Below are 21,011 nucleotides of genomic sequence, written 5' to 3'. Positions count from 1 at the left end.
ATTGCGACGACGTCACGATGATGATTCCAGTTATGATCGTTACGTGGTTCGGTATCTCAATCGAGGCCTGTCTGGTCTGCCACAACATTCTCGATGCAATCGACTTCGGAGCCCGCCGTTTCATCTACACATCCAATCCCTCGGGCTCGTTATAACGTTTTCGATCTTGTCGTGATTTCCTTTTGATCCAGACAGTGGGGGTGCGAGTGCCGCATCTTTTCCTTCGGAGGTACGAATGTGTTTGGTGGGGTTGGAAGGCATGGTGGAAGAGTCAAATGGTCTTTCTGTATTCCTGTACTATCTTACTCTTTGCCATTGCCGATGAGCTTTGCGTGGGGACTGGTCAATTTCTCGTGTCCTGGGTTCTGTTGGGGAAATCCGATGGAATTCCGGGCCATGGAGAGGTCATGAGAATTTATTCCAAATACCAAAAAGTTTACGACGCACATGATGTTCCTTGTAAATTATAAACCACTGTAGCATGATCTTGTAGAAAACTAGAACTCGATATCCAAATGATCAATCGGACTATAATGATAGGGCCCAATTGAGCTAAGAAGATTGTGTGCGCATGAAGGCTACCTGCCCGCCTGGAGTCTTCTCCGCCTTCCGCTCACAGCCCGCCTGACCGCCTTCAACTTTTTTTCGTGGAATTTTCCCTCCACCTGCCCGATAATCTCCCTACCAGTCAATTCTCTCTCCGCGGCGTCGCATTTCCCTTCAATTCCTTATCCAGACATAATGCCGTCCAATAAGGTCGAAAAGAAGCGCAAGCGCGCCTCCGATCGCCATGAAAGGCCCAGCAAGAAGCCCGCGCTCGAGCTGCAAGATCTGCCTCCGCTGGCCTCCAGCGTCGTGGAGGATGATAGCGAACTAGCTCCGGTGATCAGTATGCTGCACCTTTTTTACACATTGCCTTTCTGCCCTCATGGCACTGCAATATGGTATGGGAATAATCTAATATAATGCACTTCAGTCACTACTCCCGGTCTCAACGCTCCGCGCAATCTCCGCCTCAACCCATACCTCAAGACCCGCAGTAAAACCTCCTCCTCCTCGTCCCGGAACAAGGGCATCGTCTCGTCCGAATTGCTGCTTCAGTCCTCCGAGCACCCCAAGCTGGACTTTGTGGGTCGCGAGGCTGAGGAGGATGCCGACTCCCAGCTCAAGCACTACGTCGCGGTCGTGGACCCGGAGAACAAAACCTGGCAGTTCATCGAAGTGCGGAAGATGACCCTGCGTGGCGCCGTTCGCAAGATGAGAGCGATTGACGAAGAGTCAGAGGAGGAGAGCGAAGACGAAGAAATGGTTCGCTCAAACCTGTTCTCCATGGTGTTCACCGGACATTGGCTGACCATCCAACCCTTAATAGAAAACCATGCGCGCTCAAAGAACAGAACTCACCAACACCTTCGGTACCAAACAATCTCGCAAGGCCGCTCAGTCGCTCGCCGAAAACGCTCAGCTCTCCAACGTGCCCTCAGGCGCTGCCTCCGCCGCCGAAACCGCCATCCTGGGCGCCATGCCCGCCGACGCAGCCACAGATATCGCCTCCAAGAATGCCGCCCTGCAAGCGCAGGTTCAAGCCGCGAAGCCTCTGCCCCAGGCCAACCTGGACGCTGCACACCCGTCAGATGTCTACCCACTTGACGTCCTCGTCCCCAACGGTCTGGCCACCCTGCGCCAACTCCCCAACGTCAAAGAATGGCAAGACAGCGTTAACTCCGGCGCCGCCGTCAACACCACCTCGCGGTACGTCTCCCGCCGCGTCGAAGCCGTCGCCCTCTCCGGCAACACCACCCACCTCCAGATTCTCCGCTTCATCCTCCTCCTCCTGGAACTCGCCCGCGGTCTGCGTCCCGGCCGCGACAAGTCCGCCGGCCCCGGCAGCAAGCGTCTCCCTCCCCGCGAAGACCTCCGCCGCATCCTCTCCGGTGGAACAATCAGCGAGAACTCCGCCAGCGGCGACCAGATCGCGGACCCCGTCATTGACGCCGTACGCCGCAAATTTGCACCCCAGGGTGCCTCCCTCTCCAAGAACGACATCACCTTCCTTCACACGACCATCTGCGCCCTCTCGCTGCACATCCCGCCCCAACCTTCCAAGGACGGTGGTAATAGCTCCGCCGGTGGAAACGCCCCCAACGAGCTGGCTACCGATCCCTCGGATCTCCGTGATGACCTGCGCCTCGATAACGTGGCCATCACGCAGTATTTCCGCGAGTTGGGCTGCCGCGTCGACAAGCCCCGCGAGTCGGAGTTTGCTAAGTGGGGTATTAAGGGTGGTAAGGCTGAGGCTGCGGCTAGACGGGTTGCTAGGTTGAAGATTCCCGTTGAGTTCCCGAAGGTTAGTCGTGGTGGTGGACGGAGGTAGTGGATTTGATGGGGAGGGTTTGTTTGGGTGTGATAGATTGATTGTTTGATTGTAAGTTAGCATTATTTTCTCTGTATGTATGGATGGATTGGCAAAAGAACGTCGTTTTTCTACTTTCACTTTCTTCAGCTGAACCACTTTGGTTTGTAAACTTGCATTAGTATGTAGTTCACTTGTAGATCGATAGTTACTTCACCTCGGTGTCTCCTAGTTGATATGACTGGTAGTAACTGATACCTCAGAGAATCAATCGTCACTCAGTAAATATAAAATACTAGATACCAGAGTTGCGATACCATACACTGAATGGTACTACTACTTTAGTATATAAAAACTACATATCCTCGCAAGGATGATCCAAAACTACCAACCAACTCCACCCACTCGGGGAAAAAAAGAAAAAAAAAAAAAAAAAAAAAAGTAGTAGTCACGAGGTTTGTGATCAAATAAAATATGAAGAATTACAACTAGTACTACGCCTAGCAATAAGTAAATAAGTACCCTTCAATAGTGAGTAGCCCTCTGCAAACCAGAAAGTATACTATATACCAACTGCCAGTATTCATTATGTGTGAATACATCTATCTACACTACTTACTTAGTACTTACTTATCCAAGCCATAATTTATTTATTCAAGGTTACTTAGTGTCACTAATATTTATTTCCAAACTTGTTCCTTTGTCTTCGTACATTAGTACCTAGTACTTACTACTAGACGTGACGTAATACTATATATCTTTATTATTACACTAGTAATTGAACAATTTGAAGTAGTACTTTATATGATATTCTTGCTGAAGTAGATATGATATCATCGAGTATGGATGATGATGATGATGACATGAACTCCAACCCGAATTAAGTATGTGTTCTGAACTTAGTAGTAGCCTTATTCAGTTCTCATCTCACCATGAAACTACTAGCTAGCTGGTCGGTCAATTGTAGTGCTAATTTTTACAGGAAGCTCCATACCACATCCTTAGAGATGACAAAATTCACAAGGTATGTTATTTGTAGGGAGACTACTCTCAAAAATTGGTTGTAGTCTCAAATGGATAAATCAAAGAGAAGCATATTTCCTTATAATGTGGGCCATCCGTAGTAAGGCTTTTGCAGGAAGCTCCATACCATCAATTGTAGCTGGCCAAGACTTTAAGGTACATTATTAAGTTATAGGAAGACTGTATGACATCGAGGGCCGTGCTGGTTGGTAACTAGTAGGTACAGTGATAGCTCTGACATCGAACATTCTCTTCCAACTTTGGTATAGTTGTCTACGATGGGAGAAGACATGGTACATACTACATCTACGATATACTAGGAAGATTGTTGCAGCATAATGAGGAATAGACATGATCATTCGATCTAGAACCCAAAATCATCGGTAACGACTGGCCGGTTCCATATGTCTTTATCCACCTTCATATTTCATATTATAGTAGGCAAATGTCCAGAGTCTGGTCATATGATCATGCTGGGGTTTAATCCGCCAGCAGAGGGAGAATAGTAATAATAACGATCAACTGTGCTGGATGCGGTAACATCCAGACCACCACCTTATTAGCCTAAACCGGATAGGCTTAAGCGGCAGCCACTCCCACGGGGATCGAGGCAGCGGTGGCAGCGGCAGGGCGCACCGGAGTGGCGGTCTGCATGCGGGAAGCGGCCTGGGAGAGCGCCTCGGCAGCGGCAGTCTGGAACTCCCGCGTCACGGCAGCTTCGACGGTCTCGCTAGGCTGCAGGCCCAGCTGCGCGTCCTCCCAGATGGGCTGGTTGGCGGCCTCGGCACCCTCGACGCCCACGCCAACGAAGCCACCTTGGGCCTCCCAGTCACTGGCGCGCTTGATGCCCAGGTCGTTCCAGACGGTCTGCAGAGCCTGCACCAGATGGTCGCGGTGCTCCTTGACGTGGCCGGGGGTGGGGGTGATGCGAAGACGCTCTTCGCCACGAGGCACGGTGGGGTAGTTGATGGCCTGCACGTAAATACCGTGCTCCTCGAGCAGCTTGTCCGAGGCCTGCTTGGCCACCTCGGCATCACCAACGAGAAGAGGGATGATGTGAGACGGGTTCGGGATCACCGGGATGTCCAGCTCCTTGAGTGATTCCTTAACTGCGCGGGTGTGCAACTGCTGCAGGACGCGGTCGCGCTGGTGCTGCGCCTGGTATTTGATGGCGGTGTCTGCTCCAGCCATAGTAGCCGGGGGCAGGGAGGTTGTGAAGATGAAGCCGGGGGCGAGAGAGCGGATGGTGTCCACCATGGCCGCTGATCCGGCAATGTAGCCACCAACGCAACCATACGCCTTGCCGAGGGTACCGGTGATGATGTCGATACGGTCCATGACGGTTCCCTTGGTATCACGAGGGTTGGCCGTATCCTGAGAAGCGTAGATGTCGTAGTCGAGGTGCTCAGCCACTCCCGCACCGTGAGGTCCGTACATACCCACGGCATGAACTTCGTCGAGGAAGGTGATGGCACCGTACTTGTCGGCCAGATCACAGATCTGTTCGATCGGGGCAATGGAGCCGCACATACTGTAGACGGACTCGAATGCGATAATCTTGGGAACGTTCAAAGGAAGAGATGCAAGTTTGGTTTCCAGATCGACCAAGTCGTTGTGCTTGAAAACCATCTTCTTGGCTCCAGAGTGACGGATACCCTGGATCATGGAGGCGTGGTTGAGGCTGTCGGACAAGATGACACAGTCGGGCATCTTACTGCCCAGAGTCGCCAGAGTCGCATCGTTGGCCACAAAGCAGGAGCTGAAGACCAGCGCAGCCTCTTTGTTGTGGAGTTTGGCCAAAGTGCCTTCGAGAGCGACGGCGTGCTGGTTGTGACCGGAAATGTTGCGAGTACCTCCGGCACCGGCTCCGTAGTTGTCCAAGGTCTGGTGCATAGATTTCAGCACCTCGGGGTTACGACCCATACCGAGGTAGTCGTTGGAGCACCACACGGTCACCCTCTCTTCAGGAGAAGCGGTGTGGGCACGAGGGAACTCCTTGGCCAGGCGATTGATGTTGTTGAAGTAGCGGTACGATTTGTCCTTGTGTTTCTTCTCAAGCTCGCCCTGGTAGAATGCATTGTAGTCGAAGGGCGTGGCGTTAGGGGCATGGGGACGAGGGCCGGGCACAGTAGCGGCGGACGGTTCGAACTGCTGCTTGGTGACGCCGGAAAGACCGGGGTGAGCTGGAACAATGCCGTTAGCATAGATGTTGGCGTTGAGACTGTAGGAAAGGAATAAAATGAAGTACTAACCTCTCTGTGACTCCTTGTAGACATTCGGGGTCACATCAGCGCCATTGCCAGCGGTCGAATGCAACGCTCTTTTGCCGACAGTGGGCCGGAATTGCTTGGGGTTCAGGCCCGCCACACCGGCAGTATAAGAGGTGAACCGCTTGGTGTGAGCCAGGCGAGCACTCTGCACCGCCAGAGCCTTGCTCATCACTGGGCAGCGACGAGCCAGGACCTGGAGGTTGGACATAGTGCCACCGCCAGGGCTGATGCTGGGGCGGGTCGCGGTCGACAGTGAGCGCAAAGTGGTCGGGGAAGTGCGCTTGAGGAACGGGCACATGGCCCGGGACTGCTGGAGAAGCGACTCCATGGAGACTCGAATGAGCGGGCGGACAATTCGAGATGGAGAGTGCAAGTCGAAGGAATGAGATAGCCCCTAATTGACGATCAGGGAGCAGTGGATGTGGAGGAATGGGGAGAAGAAGAGGGTAGTGAATAGGAGAAAGAAGGGAAAAGGAAGAAGAACAAGACAGGATATCTGGAACTTTCAAGATTTGGGAGGGGAAAAATTACTGGCCTCCCGATTACGGGATTCCATGACCGGTAATGAATGTAATTTTAGGTATGACTCGCCGAGGCTGACGATCGAGACGCCACTGATTGGCTGCTCGGCAGGCCGGCATGGGGGACAGCTTGCTGAGTAAGACGAACGGGCCACTCACGGCGCACATCAGGCCACCCGGTCTTTGCTCGGCAGGAAAGTTGGTGAAACCCTGGGATCGGACAGGTAATCAGGGTGTTACTCCGTGAAGTATACATCTGTCTCTTACTGCATTGTCTTCTGCGTTATCCAATGCATGTTGGGATGCGGAGATGCTCGTTGGCGTATGCCATCCGATAAATCGGGCAATGTACTCTGTACAGGAAATACTACTACATAATACGTGTTGGGGACGATCGTTACAGCGCACGGGGGCAAAAAAGTGCGGAGAAGACCGATCTACTACTGCAGTCACCGGGATTACTCATCCCCTCAAGGCCCAGAACCACATGCCATCAATAATCAAACCCCGAGCGAAAGAAGGAACTTGCAGAAATAAGATCAAGTGAAAATGTATCCCAGTTCCAAATCCAATCACATGTAGAACAATACAAACATACCACATCCATCCGTCTATCCGTCGTCTGCTTCCCTCCTCGCCGCTGCTTTTTGGATGCCTCATAATGACTAAGCTCATGTCCATCTGTCTCATACATTACCGCAATAGTCTGCTCATCACCACTCTGCCGCCCTAACCTAATGTCTCGTGTATCAAAATGCTCCTTGTTAATACATGACCTCGGATACCATAGCCCGAAGCCGAGGAAAGAAGTGAAATGAAGAAAAGGTGTTCGAATCGCAAAATAAATAAAAGGAAAATGGTAAGGATGGAAAGCCTTTAGAAACTTGGGCATAAACAGGAAAGACAAGAGGGAATGATATCCAAACGCCGCCATTCCGTCAAATCGTATGGGTAAAACGAGAGAATGAAAGTGCGAATGTCTGATCGGATCAGCTGGGACCCAGGCCTCCATCGCCGTCAATGAGACGCAGTCGCTCCTTAGTTGTCTTGGCGCGCTTGGACGTTCCCTTGCCCGATCCGCGTCCACGTCCACGCTTGGGTGCTGGGGTGGACGAGGGCGTGCCCACGTTCTCTGCAGTCGACACAGGAGTTGCTGCCCCGGATGGTTTGGCACTGGCATCGTCAAAGTTACCCTCGCCTAGGAAAGTTAGAATTCATCTCAAAGCTATATGTAAAGTGCGTAGGGAAAGGCATACCTTCGTGGTACATATCATCCAGCGTAATGTCCTTCTTTCTCTTCTGTGCTGCCTTCTTTCCGCCTTTGCCCGCACCGAACACTTCGCCGCGGTCCAGAGCCTCCTTCTCCTTCTGCTCAATGAGCTCGGCTTGCTCATCGTCGGCCAGCCACATGGCAATATCTTTCGTGCGACTCTCCCGGTTGCGCGTGTTGAAGTCCACTCCTCCAGCCGCGCCACCTGTGATAACAACCCGCTGGACCTCTTCCTTCTGCAGGGCACGCTTGCGAATCCGCTCTTCGATGGTACCCCGGGTAATCAATCGATACACCGTAACCTGCCGTGTCTGACCAAGACGGTGAGCGCGGTCCATGGCCTGAGAGTCAATAGTCGGGTTCCAATCCGAATCGTAGAAGATGACGGTATCGGCCGCAGTCAAGTTGATACCCAGACCACCAGCACGAGTGGACAGCAGGAAGACGAAAATTTCAGGGCGCTGTTGGAAATCAGCCACAGTGTCACGGCGATCCTCCAATTTGGTGCTTCCATCCAAGCGGCAGTACTTGTAATTGCGGTAAGTCAAGTACTCCTCCATCAGGTCGATCATGCGGGTCATTTGGAAGTACAGCAGTACACGGTGACCGCCTGCCTTGAGCTCGCGAAGCAATTCATCCAGCTTAGCCAATTTACCAGAATCGGTGACAAACCGGCGCATGGATGGCACTTCAATGTGCGTGTAACGGCCCTTGACGGATATCGGCGCCGGAAGCATGGGGGCAAGCGAGTACGGGGTAGGGTCCACCTTCTTCTCGATGATCTGTTCATCGACCTGTCTTGAAGGCGGGCTATACAGTGCGTGTCGAACGGAGACATTGAAGAGGGTGTCCTTTGCCTCAATCGAGGGGACATGGCTCGAGGAAACCACAGAGATCGGAGGTGCCGATGCGGCGGGACTGACGCAGGGCTCAATGACGTTAAGGCCTTCCCGCTCGTACGTAGATTGCGAGACGGTCATCAAGTCCCGCATTATTCCCTCTGCGGCAACTTCATTGACGGCGTGCTTATCATTGCGATCGACGATGTTGAACAGTGTATGCGGAAGGGCAGACTCTGCCAGCTCCTTGTCGTCATCGTAGGCAACGTTAAGTCGGGATAACCTGTTAACCTGACCCCGACGACGGACTGCTCGCTCGAAGACTCCGAGGTGCGATTGCTCGTACGCTTCACCAAGTGATGTATCAACAAAACGCAGGAAAGAGAACGCTCCGTCGTCCTGAATGCTTTGCTTCATATTCTCCGGGGTGAAGATATTCATCAAGTGGTTCAGGTATCGTCCACGGAACCCGGCGTGAGGATTTTCAGCGCCCGCAATGTCGACACGACCGCCTGCACCGCAAAGAAGGCGTGGCATGGGGTATTCAATCAAATTGCGGGTTGAGTACCTGACATCGACGTTGGTGCCTTCCCGAACAAACGACGCCGTCTCGGCAAAGTAGGCGGTAGAGAAGGGAGACTTTGTTTCGGCACGCTCGAACAGGTCAGGGTGGTTACAGACCTTACGGAACTGCATGACCAAATTCATCAGGGTCGTACTATCGGCCTCGTCACCGACGGCAGCCTTTTCGATAAGATCCATGATGCTGACGCGGTTCCGTAGATTAGTATAATAGGCCCGCTGGCGATAGGTAAGATCACAGAAAATGTCCTTTTCGACCTTATCTCCAAGCTCCTGCTGGACGTGCTTCTTCACACGACGCAGCATGAACGGTTTCAAGATCATGTGTAGACGCCTCAGCTGATCCTCGTTGAGTTTCGTGTTACTCTGAGCATGAGATTCAATATCCTTGGAGAACCATTCGCTGAACTCGTCATGAGAATCAAACAATGTCGGCATGATAAAGTGAAGGAGGGCCCACAGCTCCTGCATGTTGTTCTGAATCGGAGTACCGGTAAGAAGGAGACGGTTACGACAGTGGAATCCAAGCAAGTTCTTCCATCGTGAACTCTGCGAGGACTTGATGGCCTGGGCTTCGTCCAGAATCATGTACTGCCATTTCACCTTCTGGAAGTACTGAGCATCAAGCACGACGAGCTGATACGACGTCACCAGCACGTGGAACTCCGATTCCTTGGTGTAGGTGATATGCTTGCGGTCCCAGAACTTGCGGAGAATCTTACGATCCTTGGCAGAACCCCAGTAGGGAAGCACCTTGATATCCGGCACGAACTTGGTGATTTCCTGCTGCCAGTTGTGTAGGGTTGAAGCGGGCGCAATAACCAAAAACGGACCCCAGATGTTGTGTACCTCGGCGAGATAAGCCATGACGGAGATAGATTGGATGGTCTTTCCCAGACCCATCTCGTCGGCTAGGATACCGTTGATGCCTTGCTCATACAAGTTGACTAGCCAGTTTAGACCCTTCAGTTGGTACTCCTTGAGCTTAGCGGTAAGCATGTTGGGCTGCGAGATCTCGATGTCTCCCAAACTTGTAGGGTTTTGGAAGTTCAGTTCGCCCTCATCCAAGGCATCCATCTGGTCCTGATTGTTGAAGGCGCGTGCTCGGTCCTGCGCTTCCTGAACAGCATTCTGGGCGTTAGCCATGGCGGCCTGCCGCAAGGCGGTCTCGTCTTCGGCATCAAAGTCAAGATCCTCAAAGTTCGTAACTTTAGTGCCTGCATCAGCAACACTGGAGGGCATGTCGATAGTATGAGCCTGACCCTTGCCGGGCTGGACGGTCTCACCCGTCGTTTCCACGGCGGTGTCCCCGGCAGCATCTTCTGCGCCCTTGATTTTTCGGCCAATGAAGTGAGAATACAGTTCTGTTTGGGAGATGAGGAAGTTAAGCTTGCGCCTTTGACGGTTGGCTTCGCGTTCTGCTTCCGCCTTCTTAGCAGACTCAATCTCTTGCTTCTCCGCAAGACGGCGAAGATCACGCTCCTCGCGTTCGTTACGCTTCCAAAAGGACATCATCTCACGCATGGTGCGCTTGGCGCGGGCTTGCGTATCCTTCATACTCTTGTTTGTGCGTTCCTGCCACTTGCGGGATTGCTTGCTAGCCAGCTGAGCTGTCTTGCGTAGATTCTCCTGACGCGTGCTGAGGGACAAGGCCTTGATGCGGTAGACTTTGGGAATGTCTTTCCGGGCAATGTCACGCCAGATCTGCTCATAAATCTGGTTATAGCCTTTAGTCTCGTAGGCGGACAAGGGTGTTGGCGTGGGCTCCTTGGAGCGGCCACCTTTAACCTCCTTCTTGAGAGACTCCTTTCGGGGGTCCTCCTTAGGTGCGATAGGCAGAGGTTCGTCATTCTCCATAGCGGCATAAGCAGCCTCTGCAGCGTCCTTTTCGGCCTGCTTTTGCTCTTTCGACTTCTTTGGCCGGGTGACCGGTCCACCGCGACCGGACTTGCGTCTCGACGGCGAGCCCCGGCCAATGTGGAAGGAGCTGGTAGTGCCGCCTTCGAGATTGGGAGCCAATGGAGTGACCTCGCTGATCTCCTCTGGGGCAGTGATCCCCTCGAGAGCTCTCTTGGTGGTCTTGATCTTCCTTTGCGCCCGTTCAGCTTCACGAAGGAATTTGGCCTTCTCCGCAGAATCCTGAGCTTCGTGCGCCTTGGCCTCTGCTTCCTTTTTCTTTTGCATCTCCATGCGCACCGTGTTCTCACGACGCCGCTTGCGTTGCATGTCCTTCTTGCGCTCCTTTTCATCCTGAATTTCTTTCGCCTGGACTTCAGCAACGACGGATGCTTCGTTTGCATATCGGAATCGGTCCATGCCGGCAGTTGCTTGTTTCTCGAGGGACTTGCTGAGCTTGACAAGGAAGTCATTTCGGCGGCGCTAGAAGCCGTGTCAGTAAATCCAGCAGATTTTGCATGTGATAGAAGTCATTGCGTTACCTTGCGTCTCAAGATTTCAGCCTGTTCAGTAGCAAAAGCACGTTTCTTGCCCTTGGCGCGATATTCCTCCCGGAACCGGTCGTAACCAGGGGCTTCCACATCGCTCTTGTCCGCTTCGGCCATATCAGCCAACGCCTTGTTGAGGGCTTCTGTCTCCCGTTCAGACATCACTTGCCGAGATCCGGCACCACGAGGCTGAGCGAGCGTCTTTGAAGTCTCGGAGACGCCGTTGGCCACATTGGAGGCCCGTGAGTCGGCTGTCTTTTGCTCAATGTCCGTTGGATTGCGACGGCGTTTCTCCGTGGTGGGCTTCTTCTCCAGTCTCGGTAGGGAGGCGGTGAGAGCTGGTGCCCGGTCTTTGGACTTTTGTGACGGAGCAGCCGAAGCTACGGGCGGAGGACTGAGACTGGGTTGGGCTGTTGCTGCGGGCGCTAGGGGAGTTGGGGTAGCCTCTGCAGAAGATTGTCTCGGGGGAGGAGCGCGCTCCTCAGTCGGACCGGAGAGAATGCTGGCAAAAGACATGGGATCTGCTGCCCTCGTCGGTTTCTAGATGTAGCAGAGCATCACAGCGTCAGTCAATGTGTAGGGAAATGTGGCCATGACTAACAAGGGGATAACATACCACGTCCTTGGGGGGTGATGACGCTCGTGGCTCGCGCACCACAGAGGAGGATGGATAACCCATAACACCGTGAGTGCCCATGGAAAACTGGGAATCTGTCTCCTTCTTGGGTGAGGTTTGGGGATGACTATCGGGCCGACCAGCGGGATGGGCGTGAGACGGTGTTGAGTGACCGTAGGGAGATGCGCCGTTGCCTGACAAGACGGAGCCAGGATAGGGCCGCGGGAGAGCAAACTGTGGGTTTCCAGCCGAAGAATGTGCCTGGTATTGCGACGGCGGTTCCGAGGGATGAGATGACGGCGGCGCGGCGCCGTTCAATGGCGGCAGAGTGCCTGGCAATGGGGAAGGCGCATGGGAGAAGTGAGGGCTCCTGGACGAGAAGGCAGGAGGCGTCTGGGGTGGATGTTGCTGGTATTGCTCATTGTTGGCGTAGTAAGGGCGGCTTTTAGTCTGGGGGGAATAAACCGGATAGCGAGACTGCTGCGTGGGAGATTGAGGATTATAAGGCGGAGCCCCCGTCATGGTGGCCGCGTGTGCCGGGGAACGCGGCGGCGAGTGTTAGAAGTTGGTGCCAGCAACAGGGACCGCAAAGGCGATGGGTGGTTGGAGGAGGAGGAAGGGGAGAAAACGTGTTCGGGGCGAACAAGGACCGTTATGAAGAACGAGGGCTGGCCATGCGCGAAGGGGGTTTCGAGAGGATTTATCTCAGGAAGATCTCGATGGGGGGCGATCACGCGTCGGGTTGGTTGCCGCAGCTGGTCCCAGCTATCTGCGGAAGGAATTAATTCTGAGAGGCCTAAATGGGGAGAAGTGGAGAAGGAAGGCTGGAGGTTATTGGGAGGAAGGATGGCGATGATATGAAGGTAGGAGATGATGGGGGGAAGATGGAAGAAAAAGACAGGGAAGGATGAGGTGGAAAAGGGAGGATCGCCTCACCGGATTGACAGGAATCTTCGGAGGGCTCCAAAGTGCTTGTGGTGAGCGAGCCAACAAACCCTCCACGGGTCAACCGTTCCGGACAGGATGCGACAAGAAACACAGGCCCAGCCAAGCCGTGAATGGGCTACCCGATCGGGGAATGGTCCTGGGCCGGCTGAGAACACTACTTGAGAAACCCAGCAATGTTCGCAACGGGGACTCTCAAGATGAATTGATGGAGAATTGAGATTGGGATTGGGATTGAGATGGGGGGAGGGTGTGAGGTGGATGTGGATGTGGATGTGGATGTAAATGTGAAAGATGGAGGAGGTGAGCAGCAGGTAAGGGGAAAGAAGAGTGGAGGGTGATGATCTCAGTTCAGTTCAGGTTTGGTGTTGTAGTGTAGTGTAGTGTAGTGTATCGTACCTCAGTTTGAGATACCTTTCCTTCCTTAGCTAGACGTGGTGGTGGTGAATGGGGTCGTGCTCCGGGGAGGAGATGGCAGAATACATAGATGATGATGAGAAAGATGGAAGTTCGAGATGAAGATTAATCTCACTAGGGATTGGGATTGGGATGGATGGATGAATGATGAAGAGGATGATGGCGATGGTTCCAGTATTTTTGATTTTTTTTGCGCTGCTGCTTCCCTTTTCCCCCCCTTTGGGCCAACTTTCTCCCTCATTTTCCCTCATCTTGTCTCGTTCCTTCTTTCGTTTCTTTCTGCTTTCCCCATCCAATCCCGCACCTGTCCGTATGTATTGGTATTACGGTTACGGATGTTACTGACCACTAGCCGTTGCCCAGATCACCACAGCTGAAGTTTGCAGCAGCTCGATGCCTTCTTCCAGCCTTCTCCTAGCCTTCTCCTATCTAGAACATGGAAATTCCCCCGAATATTGGTGTTAATCTCTACAAGACAAACAATCATCTACACAACGGCTATTGCATACTTTCCTTTATTGACTTATTCCTTTGAAAAAAAGAGAAATAAGTATAACACTACCTCCATCATCTCCTTCAATCTCTCCTGCGTCTGGACCGGGGAGGCTCCGTTCCATGACCGAACTGTTTAGTTCGATACAGGTAATGACCGTCTCCAGACATCATCGCCTTTCGATCGGGAACGGAGAGAGCGACTGACTGTGACTGACGGACTCTCGGGTTTTTATGGAGATTACCGCCAACTCTGTCCCCCGGTTCTCCCATCATCCATCACGCTCTCCAAAATCTCACAAAACAGGACACTTCATCGTACACCTGATCATGAGGGGGAGGGATGGTCGCGTGTGCTGCTGCCCCTCCAGGGGCTTTTGACACGATTTGAAGCGCCTGCATCGGCTTACATTGTCCGGCGTACATGGACTAGGTAGACCTACAGCCGTAGATAAGTCGAGTAACTACGCCGGCGTCTTGCCATGTCCAGGATCCATCCATATTGTGTTCCCGGCATCTCGCGACTTCGGTTCAAGACTACATCATCAATTACTAACAAGCACGCTGTGAGACCGCAAATCTTGGCCATCTCAGCATTTTTGACAGAATTCGACATCAGTAGCTATCCATGTTACCTCCATGTTTCTAATTTCTCTAGAATGCCGATAGCTTCAAAATGGCGGTTGAACATGGAGCGTGGCAATTACCTTATCCCGGGGGTGATGAGGAGCTACCCCATGTATCTTGCCGGAGCTACCGCCACCAAAGTCTAGTGCCACGCACAATGATCTCCAATGACAACCCCGGAGTAGATGTTCTCGGGTTGGACTGCGGCTGATGGTTACATACTAACGCAACGCTTGTCCGAACTGGAGTTGCCCCAATAAATAGTTAAATAGGTGCTCAATCGTAAAGGGGAGTTAACTGGTCTCTCCACCAAGTAATGTCGATATGGTGCCAAAATAATCTAGGTAGAAGGGCATGGATGCTACTCTATAGCTAAATATCCGCCTGGTAATGGTTTCAAATGCCACGAACCTTGCAAAAGTAGTCCTTTGTACTACTTATAGAACCTTGAATCAAAGCTTCTAGCCTCCCTATGATAGGTAATTTGCTAACAGTTGCACGACTCATGCCCATACCAATGTTCAGGGCTCAGCCGGCGCTGCAACGGGTGTACATAAATGGCCCCGTTGCAACAAGTTCTTTTACCCAAGCTGCAAGTAAAGCATGCCCAAGACTGGGGTAAACATCGATCCTTAGCAACCTAGCATCCAATTCATGTTGAATCGGCTGATCAGGTAGTTTGCTCTATGACAATCATTGAACAGACTCTATAGATCTCTTTGTAATTGCTAAGAACACCTCCGAAAAGGGTTAAGATGGGCTCGTGGTCAGGTGGGTGCCCCGGAGGTACTCGATCAGACCATCCACAACTGGCCTTTTTCAACCTTCCATCTGCCCTTTTTGCCTGGAAGCTTCCGCAGATTCAGTTCTCCGATGATACTGCCACTGATCATGATATTGGTTTCTTATCATGTCTGACCACCACTGACTGGTGATGCCATTGAACTACCGGGAAGCTGCGAGATCGGCTGAGACCTGCGAATCCCATGCAATCTAGCCGCAGTAATGAGAGTTCATCTGCGGAGAAACCAACCAGGAACAGGATTCGGCAGAGCACGAAGAGTTCGAGGTATAGGAACTAATCACAAAGTAACGCAGAGGAGCTAAGGAACATTCTTGAATTTGGGGTGAGACAAAGGGATGCGATGCAACGATCCTGGATGAGGCCCAAGGCAGCGATAAGAATGATCGGCCTGACGCTCTCGGATCGCCCGTCCAACCATGCGCCTTAAATCTGCCGTGGTAGAAGATCTATCCGCAAGCATGCTTCTGCTACCTGCCTTCATGGCTGCAGTTTTTGATAGAATTGAGTGCTATAGACTGGGGAACGACCGAGAAGGAAGCCGTTCGTCCGCGTCATCCGCGCCTCTCTCGCTCTCAACCTTCCATCGGAACAATCAACCCCTCTTTGCCAACACGAACCAGATGCTGCAAGCTGGGGCTGGGCCGACTTAATGCGGTTCTAATAGCGGGGATCTGATAATAGAGGGTCTTTATAGCCAGCGTTCCTCGTATACATCTGGGGTTTCAGGATGTTCATTTCCCCCCACGCATTTCCCGCGAATGGAAGCTGCGGAGAGAGCTTGAGTTTCCATGACGTCTATCCCGTCTGCCATGTCCCGCCATCCCGACAGCCATGGATCGGGATACTCAACCACTTAGACTCAGTGAGACATTGATGCGGGATATTTTCCAGGAGTGGCTTGTGGTATACATCTTTACTGGGCTGCCTGTGAATCTCGTCCTTTACTGAATTGGGCATGCTGTAAGCCCGAGGATGGCCGCCCGGCCGAAAAGACCAAGAGCCAGCTCTAGGCTCGGTGACTACGACTTCCTTGTCAGTGTCTCCTGGCATGAATCCCTGTCCTGCCACTGGATCCTCCTGGTTCGACGTCACTCGATCCCAATTCACTTCCGGCGATGGGCGGACATCACCCCACCTGTCCGTCATACCCGGCAACACCACCAGGACGCAACTACATAAAGCCACGAAGGTTTCTCGCCCCTTGACCTGGGAGACCCTGATCATTCGTCTCACATCAACATCAATTGCTTTCATCAGCTTCACATCACATCGTATCTTTGTCGTCTACTATCCCATCCGATTCCCCAGTCTGCCAACATGACTATCCCGGAGAAGCAATGGGCCCAAGTGGTCGAGAAGAAAGGTGGTCCCGTTGTTTACAAGCAGATTCCGGTTGCAAAGCCTGGCCCGGACGAGATTTTGGTCAAGATCAGGTATACCGGAGTTTGCCATACCGACTTGCACGCCATGAAGGGTGATTGGCCACTCGATTTGAAGCTTCCTCTCGTGGGCGGACATGAAGGAGCTGGCGTGGTCGTCGCCACGGGTGAACTCGTCAATGAGTTTGAAGTTGGAGACCACGCTGGTATCAAATGGTTGAACGGATCCTGTTTGGCTTGTGAGTTCTGCAAGCAGGCTGACGAACCCCTCTGTCCCCACGCTTCGCTATCCGGCTACACCGTCGATGGTACGTTCCAGCAGTATGCCGTCGCCAAGGCCAGTCATGCGTCGAAGCTTCCGAAGGAAGTTCCTCTTGATGCTGTCGCTCCGATCCTATGTGCCGGTATCACCGTCTACAAGGGATTGAAGGAGTCTGGGGCCCGTCCCGGCCAGACCGTCGCCATTGTCGGCGCCGGAGGTGGACTCGGATCGCTGGCTCTGCAGTACGCCAAGGCAATGGGACTTCGTACCATCGCTATCGACGGTGGCGATGAGAAGAGAGCCATGTGCGAGAAACTCGGATCAGAGGTAAGCCCCCATTCTCCCGATACCACCACATTCAGCTAATCACTCCCACAATGTAGGCATACATCGACTTCAAGACGTCCAAGGACGTAGTTGAAGACGTCAAGGCAGCCACTCCGGAAGGTCTGGGCGCTCACGCTGTGATCCTTCTCGCTGTGGCCGAGAAGCCCTTCCAGCAAGCAACCGAGTACGTTCGCTCCAAGGGCAGTGTCGTCGCTATCGGCCTGCCAGCCGGCGCGTTCCTTCGAGCCCCTGTCTTTAACACCGTTGTCCGTATGATCAACATCAAGGGAAGCTACGTTGGCAACCGACAGGATGGCGTGGAAGCGGTAGACTTCTTTGCTCGCGGACTTATCAAGGCTCCGTTCAAGACGGCTCCTCTGGAGGAGTTGCCGCGCATCTTCGAACTGATGGGTATGTTTTATACCTGCTTATAATCAACTCAGTTTACTAACGAACCAACAGAACAAGGCCAGATCGCCGGTCGGTATGTCCTTGAAGTACCTCAGTAAGTGAGTAGACATGGAAAGAACTGGCGTTGGGGATATGGCTTCACGAGTTGCTGGACAGAGTGTATTAGCCAGTCCTGAACTACTACTATGATGGGTTAATGACTACGATAATGTCTCTGTGGCATATTAAACAAGATAAATGATACAGAAATAATCGATTCCTTCTATAAATCCACATGTGATATGAAATATACCAAGAAAAAGAGCTTCCAGCACTGCTGCAATTAATCCAGCCTACGGAGCACATATCAGCGTCCCATCCATCTATCATGCATAATCATCAGTCACATCACTCACTACTTACAAGACTACTTACTAGTGGCCAATAAACTACACTAATCTGCCCTTCATTCAGGTATACACCATAATCTACCAAACACCATGAATCTATACAAATTAATAATAATCCCTATATTCCTTGCGATGAAATAGCAATAATCCCTCTATGATACCAACCAACATCAAAGCCCATTCATCACCTGGTTAAATACATTGAGACCCATCCAAGATGTACATACAAAATAATGAATCAATCACTTCATCTCATCCCCACTCGACTCCCCACTCACACCCCCACTCCCACCCACCGTCATCTGCGGCCCCCTATACACCTTCCTCGCATAAACGACATAATAAACCATCGCCCCCAGCCACAAACTCCCATTAATCACAATCGTATAGTTCATATCCTGCGCTATACCCAACAACATCATTAGCTTTCATCCTCTCCTCGACCCAAACAAACTTCAATCAAAGGGATAGATAGATAGATAAACTTACGTGATGGATTTGGTCCCCCCGTAGGAAACATACTCAGCACAATAACATACGCCAAATACACCACCGCAGTAATAGCAATCGGCTTACTAAACCACCCAGTATAAAACTCCCCCGGATGGAAGCGCTCCTTACCCCAGACGAGACGACTAAGGATGGGGACCATCCAAGCGAGATCATTGCCCGCGACGGCGAGGGAGAAGAGGGCGCTAGAGGCGGCTTCATCGATGAGACAAAGGAGACCTAGGATGATGGAGATGAGGACGACGAAGCAGACCATTCGGACGGGTTGGTAGCGGACGCGTTTGCTAACGTGGCGGAAGAAGGAGGAGAAGGGGAGGGCGCCGTCGCGAGAGAAGGCCCAGCTTTGGCGGGAGGCGGCAACGACCTGTTTCATTTATTGTGAGTTTCACTTTGTGAATGGTTGGTGATTAGGGGAAGGGGAAGGAGGGAGGGTGTTGTACCAAGCTTAGGCCCATGAAGAATTGGACGATTGCTACGACGACCATGAAGCCCAGGGCACCGCTTTTGCCGAGGGCATCGTAGTAGATCTATAGTACCTTCGGTTAATGCTATATTCTAGGGTATAGGTATAGGATGGAGGGAATGGAAGGTGAGTGGGTGGGTGAGTACCTGCGCCATTGGCTGTCCGAAACTCGAGTTCAGCACGGCATTAAGATCCGGGTTGATCACGGCGGCGATGAGCGCGAGAGATACAAACCCTAACAGACCGCAGAGTCCCGCAGACCAGATGATACCCAAGGGTACAGCACGCGCCGCATGGCTAGCCTCCTCGCTCATGTGGACGCAGGAGTCGAATGCGCCGATGGTCCAGATGGGCGACATCCACGAGAGCATGAAAGTCCAGCCCTGGGGCCAGGTTGTGAGGTTCTCAGAGTGTCCGAAGACATATGTTCCCGAGTTGATCTGTCCTCCGCGGACGGCTTTACCAATGGGCAGAGCGAGGACTGTAGCGAGGACGAGGCCGACGTTGCTCACGATACAGGCGGACTGGATTTTGGGCATGATGCGCGCGCAGAAGATGGCGATGAGGCCATGGACGACCACGCAGGCGACGTAGGTGCCGTATAGAACGGGTCGAGAGGCCGTCCAGTTTCCGTCACGCGCGATTGATACGACGGAGAGGAGCATTGTAGCGAAGCCGTCTTGTCGGCTAGGGTCAGCGATGGGAGGATACGGAGGGTTCGAGGGATTCGCATACAATCGATGGAGCAGACGCCGCCAATGAGTCCGAGACTATTGCTGTACCCTACGACGAAGCTGAGAGGGTTCTTCCACTTCTCGCCGCTGAAGTAGTGAGTCCAGAAGTAGAGACCACCGGCTGTCGGCATGGCGGATGCTAGGTCGGCCTATGCCAGTGGAGCAGTGAGCATTCAGCAATTCGATAAGTATGAGAGATTTTGCGCAGCAAACATACCATTGCCAAAGCCACGATGAAGATAAACACACTGGCAGAGAACCATCCTGCACGAATCATCAGAATCTATACCTAGAGTTTACCAAACAATAGCAAAACCCTTACCCTAATTCAAGTTAGCCAAGAATTTCCCCATGTATGTAAATCCAGCATGCATATGCAACCATACCCAAACCATGCCCGCCGGACCAGCAGGAATCGAATACGAAAGTGTCGAGGCAATCGAAGGCAACAATCCCATAATACTAAAGGCGATAGCGAAGACCTGGACAGTGGAATAATGACGACGCAATTCCTGCTTATACCCCAGCGTAGCTAATCCGATGCGATCAGCACAAACAACCAACCAGAAAAACCAACAACTCGATAGAAGTAAAGATGATAGCATGACATACCCAAAAGCTGCGAATCCCCCTGCTCGACGGGGGCATCTTCATCGGCTTCACGAGCAACATCCTTGAGTTTTTCCACCATCTTGAAAAACAGAGAAGGAACAGCAGATAACAAACAGGGCGATGAAAGAAGAAACGTAAATGACAGCAGAAGGATGCACAAGCACCAGACACTCAACTTATACTAGTTCCAATGAGTACAACGGCGCGGGGTTCCAGACCTTCTCCTCCAACCCATCGGGAGTATAACAAGTATCTATCATCCATCTTTTACGCCGAATGGGAGAAAAAGAAACTGTGCTGATAATCCACTCAATTCATCCTCCGATAAGCCCAACAAATCGGTGGCTCTGCGCTACCAAATAGGTAAGTAGCCACATCCTCGTAAAATCAACCAACGAACGAGAGAGGCCATCGATTAGAAGAGCTGCAAGACTGGGATGTTGTTATCACGACTCTTATCGCGGGGGAAACCTAACACGACGTCCGAGCAGCCAATCTGAATGATCCTGCGTCTGATAACAACCCGCGCTGGGGCACCATAGGTTGGAGGCTTGTCGCGAAGGATCCATTGCCGATTGCCCATTTCGGAATCGGAAGTGACAGGAGAGGGGGAAGGAGGATTATTCCGAGGTTTACTGCTAGTAAGTAAGTACTCTGCCGGTGCTGCCAGCGGGGGAACCACACGCCTACTAGTGAGAGGGGGATCGGCTTGTCCGACTA

At 52.3% G+C, this 21,011-nt stretch overlaps 5 protein-coding genes across 5 annotated transcripts; 2 read left to right on the top strand and 3 right to left on the bottom strand.

Annotated features, from left to right (window-relative positions):
* Window positions 1–597: 597 nt before the first annotated feature.
* BO88DRAFT_399772 (DNA-directed RNA polymerase I subunit RPA49) lies at window positions 598–2,493 on the top strand. The gene is made up of 3 exons (XM_025705394.1): window positions 598–889; window positions 977–1,308; window positions 1,373–2,493. Exons 1-3 carry the CDS (start codon window positions 742–744, stop codon window positions 2,372–2,374), a joined length of 1,482 nt encoding a protein of 493 aa, XP_025567876.1. The 5' UTR covers window positions 598–741; the 3' UTR covers window positions 2,375–2,493.
* Window positions 2,494–3,955: 1,462 nt separating this feature from the next.
* hemA (5-aminolevulinic acid synthase HemA) lies at window positions 3,956–5,974 on the bottom strand (the record flags this gene model as incomplete). Its single annotated transcript, XM_025702605.1, has 2 exons — window positions 3,956–5,559; window positions 5,629–5,974. 2 exons carry the CDS (start codon window positions 5,972–5,974, stop codon window positions 3,956–3,958), a joined length of 1,950 nt encoding a protein of 649 aa, XP_025567875.1.
* Window positions 5,975–6,935: 961 nt separating this feature from the next.
* On the bottom strand, window positions 6,936–12,632 carry ino80 (chromatin-remodeling ATPase INO80). Its single transcript, XM_025701879.1, has 4 exons — window positions 11,919–12,632; window positions 11,297–11,842; window positions 7,424–11,237; window positions 6,936–7,365 (listed from the first exon to the last, which is right to left on the bottom strand). Exons 1-4 carry the CDS (start codon window positions 12,438–12,440, stop codon window positions 7,157–7,159), a joined length of 5,091 nt encoding a protein of 1,696 aa, XP_025567874.1. The 5' UTR covers window positions 12,441–12,632; the 3' UTR covers window positions 6,936–7,156.
* Window positions 12,633–16,521: 3,889 nt separating this feature from the next.
* BO88DRAFT_327149 (zinc-dependent alcohol dehydrogenase) lies at window positions 16,522–17,681 on the top strand (the record flags this gene model as incomplete). The annotated part of the gene is made up of 3 exons (XM_025702496.1): window positions 16,522–17,172; window positions 17,229–17,583; window positions 17,635–17,681. 3 exons carry the CDS (start codon window positions 16,522–16,524, stop codon window positions 17,679–17,681), a joined length of 1,053 nt encoding a protein of 350 aa, XP_025567873.1.
* Window positions 17,682–18,214: 533 nt separating this feature from the next.
* BO88DRAFT_376912 (putative GABA permease) lies at window positions 18,215–20,865 on the bottom strand (the record flags this gene model as incomplete). The annotated part of the gene is made up of 8 exons (XM_025704379.1): window positions 20,292–20,865; window positions 20,066–20,211; window positions 19,897–19,962; window positions 19,681–19,828; window positions 19,092–19,624; window positions 18,923–19,009; window positions 18,462–18,846; window positions 18,215–18,375 (listed from the first exon to the last, which is right to left on the bottom strand). The coding sequence occupies exons 1-8, from the start codon at window positions 20,368–20,370 to the stop codon at window positions 18,215–18,217; spliced, it is 1,605 nt and encodes a 534-aa protein (XP_025567872.1). The 5' UTR covers window positions 20,371–20,865.
* Window positions 20,866–21,011: the final 146 nt, after the last annotated feature.

This window comes from Aspergillus vadensis (assembly GCF_003184925.1).
Source record: "Aspergillus vadensis CBS 113365 unplaced genomic scaffold BO88scaffold_1, whole genome shotgun sequence".
Classification (NCBI taxonomy): Eukaryota; Fungi; Ascomycota; class Eurotiomycetes; order Eurotiales; family Aspergillaceae; genus Aspergillus; species Aspergillus vadensis.
This window is presented reverse-complemented; position numbering and strand designations above follow the sequence as displayed.

What these genes read in the sequence shown, in the direction of transcription:
- BO88DRAFT_399772 (XM_025705394.1), top strand. Translation starts at nt 742, where the DNA reads ATGCCGTCCAATAAGGTCGAAAAGAAGCGCAAGCGCGCCTCCGATCGC. An exon ending in CGAACTAGCTCCGGTGATCA is followed by an intron (nt 890 to 976) that starts GTATGCTGCACC and finishes AATGCACTTCAG; the next exon opens with TCACTACTCCCGGTCTCAAC. An exon ending in AGAGCGAAGACGAAGAAATG is followed by an intron (nt 1,309 to 1,372) that starts GTTCGCTCAAAC and finishes AACCCTTAATAG; the next exon opens with AAAACCATGCGCGCTCAAAG.
- ino80 (XM_025701879.1), bottom strand. Translation starts at nt 12,440, where the DNA reads ATGACGGGGGCTCCGCCTTATAATCCTCAATCTCCCACGCAGCAGTCT. An exon ending in CATCACCCCCCAAGGACGTG is followed by an intron (nt 11,843 to 11,918) that starts GTATGTTATCCC and finishes TGCTACATCTAG; the next exon opens with AAACCGACGAGGGCAGCAGA. An exon ending in GGATGATATGTACCACGAAG is followed by an intron (nt 7,366 to 7,423) that starts GTATGCCTTTCC and finishes TAACTTTCCTAG; the next exon opens with GCGAGGGTAACTTTGACGAT.